General features: G+C 30.9%; 1 protein-coding gene and 1 non-coding gene across 2 annotated transcripts in view; one reads left to right on the top strand and one right to left on the bottom strand.

Annotated features, from left to right (window-relative positions):
* Positions 1-860: 860 nt before the first annotated feature.
* The window catches only part of LOC150104909 (uncharacterized), a 51668-nt gene continuing 46528 nt past the window's right edge, over positions 861-6000 (bottom strand). Inside the window, exons 2-3 of the mRNA XM_090396050.1 lie at positions 4037-4144; positions 861-1898 (exon numbers count right to left, since the gene is read on the bottom strand). Of these exons, the coding sequence (XP_090252176.1) occupies positions 4050-4144 (95 nt within the window). The 3' untranslated portion in view covers positions 861-1898; positions 4037-4049. The remainder of the gene's footprint in view (positions 1899-4036; positions 4145-6000) is intronic.
* TRNAR-ACG (transfer RNA arginine (anticodon ACG)) lies at positions 5880-5952 on the top strand. The gene has a single exon. It is a non-coding gene; the product is annotated as a tRNA-Arg (tRNA).

Genomic DNA, 6000 nt, shown 5'->3' with positions numbered 1-6000 from the left:
GGTGTGAGAAGATGACGTCTAACCGTTTAACCACAACCTCTTGGTTGCATAGCTAAATAGGTTGACTGAGGCCTCTTTATATCCTCCTACTATCATGCTCTACCTTTCGTTTTCTTCTCCTCTCACTACTTGCTGACCCTCAGCACTCTTTTACACTTCAAAGGCAGATGATGAGAGACATGAACTCCCAAAATATCCAAATCAATCCTATACAGTCTAGATTATTTCAGTTCTACCAATTACCAGGATACTTAGCCAGTTTTTTATATAACATGATAGTAATTGGGAAGTTTGTGGTAAAACGCTGTCACCTGATTCGAGATTTAGCATTTAAGGTATGAATACGATGGGTATCGGTTCATTTGAACTGCTTTCATATTCCTAATAATATCATTAAAATTCATTTATAGGTTTCAATTCAAATCGATAACATAATTATGATTGGAATAAAACAACTTTAAGACAAATTCAATTCATAATATTCCAGACTTGTTTCATATTAAACTGCATTATAACCTCTAATTTAGAAAATATAATAATAATAAAATTTTTAGAAATATTTATAACAGAAAACACAAATTACAATATTACAAAAAATGCAGATTTTGATTATTTTAATATTTGTACATTAAGAAATGCTCTTTATGAAATATAGACAAAAATGAATAATCCTAAACTTAGTTATATCGGTTAGAACTTCACTAAATTAATTTCACATTTTACAGAACCAAATGTTCAAAAGCACCAGTAGCAAAAGAAATAACACAACACAGACATGAATAATAATGCCTTTTTTTAAACCTCCAGCGATCTGCACAAAACAATTTTTTCATTATAAAATATTATTGTAAGTTTATATTGTTAATTGAATAATATCTTTTACAGATAATATCTACCTGCTGCAAAAAATATGCAAAGTAAGAAGAGAGACACCATTTTATCCTCTAATAGAAAGCACAATGCAACAAAAAATATAAATATATTTTTTAAAATGATATACAGAATTTTCTGATTATTGGGTTAAAAATTAAAAGAAGAAAATAAATAAACCATCGACTTTGAGTACAAAAGAACAAACACATCTAGAAGAATTAAAATTTTATTATTTACAATAGCCAATAGATTAATACTGCAGATGTGATTAAAAATTGGATAATTTACAAATCACTTTTTCCCACTAGATGTCGCTAGACAATAAAGATGTGTGTTAACTGTACATAAAACGCATCATTGGCTTATGGAATACACAGAGTACTTTTAAAATGAAGAGAAATTCTAATAGATCTATAATTTTAAATAAATTTCCTTTGGTTAAGTATACTTAGAATATTAACGGCACCTTTGTATATTATTTATCATTAATAAATATCAGTGCGAATAAAATATATGATAATAATAAACATATATAAAATATTGTGCTCTTTACCAAAAGATACCGTAATTCCAAATTTTGTGCTCTGATTTCCAAACAAACGAAGATACACTTTCATTTGCAACTAGTATATTCCGCCGCCTAATTATAATACAATATTAGCTTACTTAAAATACGATACAATAAACAAATTATAAAATGAAGTTTAACATCAATCTTTCATGTAGTTTAAATTTGATTATTATTAAAAAAAAAAAATAATAAGAACAATAAACCCGATTAACAATGAATTTAAGAACTCTTTAAAATTAGATAAATAGAAATAAATAGCTAACATTATATTTTATTTATTTATTTTATTTTATTTTTATTTTTTTTGAGAGAGAGAGAGTTGAATATTTTAACAATGAATCAAAGGGTATTTAAGAAAAATATTTAAAAAATAATACATTGGTATTTAAATGTCGAATGATATCTATCACATTGAATTCTTCTTTGATCCAATTTCCAAATATTTCCTGATGCGCTGAAAGTAAAAAAAAAAAATAATAATAATATAAATAATGTAAATACATGCATACGTATACATAGCACTATCTGAAAAATTATAAAATAATCCTTTTTATTTTATTTTTAATAATACAGAAAAATTAAAAGGGTGGATCACACACGCTAAATGACTGTAGCCGTATGACAGGGCGCCTGCCCATTCAGTAAGTTTCCATGTCATGTTTGCCTTTTGTTATTAGGTTACCAATTCAACTATCCATCTCTCACTTGTTTCATTCCACTCTTCTCGCGATTGTTTCTTCTGAACGTATTTTATGTTATGGAAATATTTCCATAGTCACTATTCATTGGAATTTATAATAAATTTCTTAATTGTTTTATAAACTTATGGATTTTGAAATTATTTAAAACATTTTATTAAATTAATGTTATTGTTTTATAATTTAAAAAAAAAAAAAAAAAAAATATATATATATATATATATATATATATATATATATATATATATATATACACACATCATTATATTTTTAATTAAAATTTTATACAAAAATGTCTGACGGTGGTTTACAATCTCCGGGAGGAGTTCTGCGTTTAAAATCCTGTAAAATCCCAGTCCCAGAAACGAGATGAAAACATAATCTACACAAGAGTCCTAAGTGGATTATTCTTTTACTTACCAAGGTTCTCAGCGCAGGAGAGATACCTCCTAGGGGATAATAGATTGGTGAACAAATGGTGCAAACAACCCATCATATGTTTCCTGACAAAAGGGCAAATTAAACCTTGTCTCTTTCTGTAGTACAATTCATTGGTTGTATAGTCCACAAACACGAGGGGGGGGGGGGTTGGCCAGATTAAACCGGAGGTGCGAAGGCTTACATCGAGGCGTGCAGCTCCTTGTGAGCTGCATCACTCGGGCCGGGTTCTTCCCCATTTTTTTTAGTTCACTTGGTTCTATTTTCAATAGTTATCACAGTTCTCCTTCATGGTTATTCCAGTATTTTTAGATTTACTTAGATGATCAAATTAAGTGTATTTTTTCCATTTTTTTTTATATTTATTTATTTTTGTTAGGACAAGTGTGAGGAGATGATGATGTCTGCGGACCGTTTAGACACAACCCTCTCGGTTACATAGCTAAACAGGTCGATTGAGGCCTCTTTATTACCTCCTACTATCATGCTCTACCTTTCATTTTCTTCCCCTCTCACTACTTGCTGACCCTCAGCACTATTTTATACTCCAAAGGCCGATGATGAGAGATATGATCTCCCAAAATATCCTGTATTTCTAAATGCTCTCATTTAGTAATTGCGTAAACATTGCATCACATTTCGCATTAATAGCCCGAGTTTGCGGTCACAATTACTGACACCTTTGAGCCTTTAGCAGTGAAAATCTTACCGTTCCAATGGTTTTAAACGGTCCAGAAGCATTCTTATCCCCTCACTAATTTTATGAATTCCTAATATTTTATTAATTATCATTTAATGAATAATTAAAATATCTAATAAGCGGTCCTTATCGTAGACAATTGAAAGAATGATGAAAAATTTCCCCTTCGATTGAAAAAAACATCTGAGTTCGAATTTCGAAGGATCTTTATATGGGCTTTTTCAACTGAAAGTAAGTTAGCCAACTTCATATGGAGGCAGCAGCGTTTTTCTGAGAAACTTGGGCTTTTTTTTTTTTTTTTTTTTTTTTTTTAATCTCATATACAGGTAAATTTACCAGAGAACACACGCAATTTAGAGATAAAAAATACTTGGTGGGAAGTGTGTGTGTGTGTGTGTGTGTGTGTGTGTGTGTGTGTGTGTGTGTGTGTGTGTGTGTGTGTGTGTGTGTGTGTGTGTGTGTGTGTGTGTGTGTGTGCGTGCGTGCGTGCGTGCGTGCGTGCGTGCGTGCGTGCGCGCACGCGCGCGCAGATGGAGGATTAAGAGAGTGGAGAGGATGCATTGTCTGGAGTGAATTGCGCTCTCGAGATGGCATCATGTAATACTACTACTACTACTACTACTAATAATAATAATAATAATAATAATAATAATAATAATAATTAATACTCAGATTGTTAATGCTCATACAGCTTTATCAAGCGGAGGAAAAAAGAACAATTTCTGGCAGTTAAAACCAGAAGAAAAAAGTACATACCCCATTGAAATTTTCATGAAGAAAGCCGGCGAATTTGTTTCGACGTTGTCATGGTGAAAGCTGTGTCCGATTTGGTAGAGTGCAATAGTTTTCTCTTCCGCATGTAATCTGAAAAAGAAAGCAGACATAAAAATTATATATTTACATACCAATATTATTTTTATTATTAATTAATATTTATCAAGAATATTAATACAGGGTGTTTCAAACAGAATGTCCCGATTTGAAAATTGTATATCTCTGCAACCACGAACCACAAATGAATGCGACTTGTACCAATAAATAAAATAAATTACCAAGTATGATATCATCATATCAAACTCTGGGCCAAGGCCGTTCACGTGGTACAAGTCGCATTCATTTGTGGTTCGTGGTTGCAGAGATATACAATTTTCAAATCGGGACATTCTGTTTGAAACACATGTAATTATTAACAATTTATAAATATTAAAAATGTATTAATAATAATTAATTAATTAATAATATTATTAATAACATACAAGAATATAATAAAACAACAATAAATAATAAATTGAACATATAGTGATTCAATTCATGATTTATCTGAGGATATAACGAACGTTTTAATTGTATTTATACTATTTATTTAATAGGATATTGTTATTGATATTGTTAAATATTGTGTGTTTGGAATGGCAGGAGAGCATTTACTAAGATTGTCCTCGCAAGAATTAGAAGGAAAGAGAGAAGACTGGCGTTTTCCTGGCGAAGGTTATAATGCTAATAGAACCATCGAAGTGCAAAAGAGGTGGACATGGTTGGACGACAGTTACGAGTCAATAGCTTTGTTAAGCGACCATAAAGCATTAATGCCATTTGGATAAGAATCAAGCCTTGCTTTTAGCCTTATCAAAATCAGTTTTGGATGTACTAATAGATTGTCTAATCAAAAACAAGAGTTTTTATGTGGGAAACATTCTGAATTTTATATCTGAGCGAATATACTGCATATACAAATGCCACCTTTGAGACAAAAAAAGAGTCGGGGGGGGGGGGGGGTTCTGGTGAGTATTGCTTGAAGAGGCTGAAATGCGAGTTTCTATTAAGAAGATGAGTATGTGAGATTTTGCAGAGTGGTGGTGGAAATAAGCATCACTGGAGCTAGAGCTAATTATGTATATTTGTGAAATGAATTTAGAGGCTTTGGGAGGTTTATCTTTATTCGCATTTAATCTATCTTTCTTTGGACACCTTTCCATAGATGCTTTAAGTAGAAGCGACATCAAATTAAGGGTTTCTACTAATGGAAATTAATGAATCGTAACCAATTCTGATATCGATGATCACTTTTATTCCATACTTCAACTCACGCAAAAGATTATTGCTTTACTACTTACGATGGCTAACAGATGTGAAATTATTCTAAGTAGGTAATTTTAATATCTCAATAATAATAAGAGATAATCGGCTTGTTAGCAAAAACTTGATACTGGAATTTAAAGTAATCTCCACAAGGAATTATTTTAAGTTCTTGTTGTTATTTAAAATATAATTTGAAAAATTTTTTTCAATTTTTCTTACAAAAAAAATTATTTCGAAAATTTTAGTGGGTCCTATTATATATATATTCCTCTACTCAACATTTAATTGCATGTCACACTTCTTAAAATAAACGGAAAACTTCAATATATTTTTTGAAATTCCTTTTCAAAAACATATATCAAATAAACACACGGACTTGAATTTAAAGCTATTTCTTTGTGATATTATTTTAATTTCTAGTATGAGTTATGCTAAGAACATGCAAATTATTTCTCCAAAGTACAATCAACATCGCCTTTAAATATTGCATAGTAGATGAATAGCGAGCACTATATTGCATGGGCCAGTGGCGCAACGGATAACGCGTCTGACTACGGATCAGAAGATTCCAGGTTCAAATCCTGGCTGGCTCGAGTAGTTTTTTTTCTTTTATCTTTCTTTTTCAATGTGTTATTCTGTCC

This window comes from Typopeltis vanoorti, chromosome 7, assembly GCF_054136105.1.
Source record: "Typopeltis vanoorti isolate ZY-2024b chromosome 7, IOZ_Tvanoo_1.0, whole genome shotgun sequence".
Taxonomy (NCBI): domain Eukaryota; kingdom Metazoa; phylum Arthropoda; class Arachnida; order Uropygi; family Thelyphonidae; genus Typopeltis; species Typopeltis vanoorti.
Note: the sequence above shows the minus strand (reverse complement) of the source record. Positions and strands in the feature narration are given on the sequence as shown.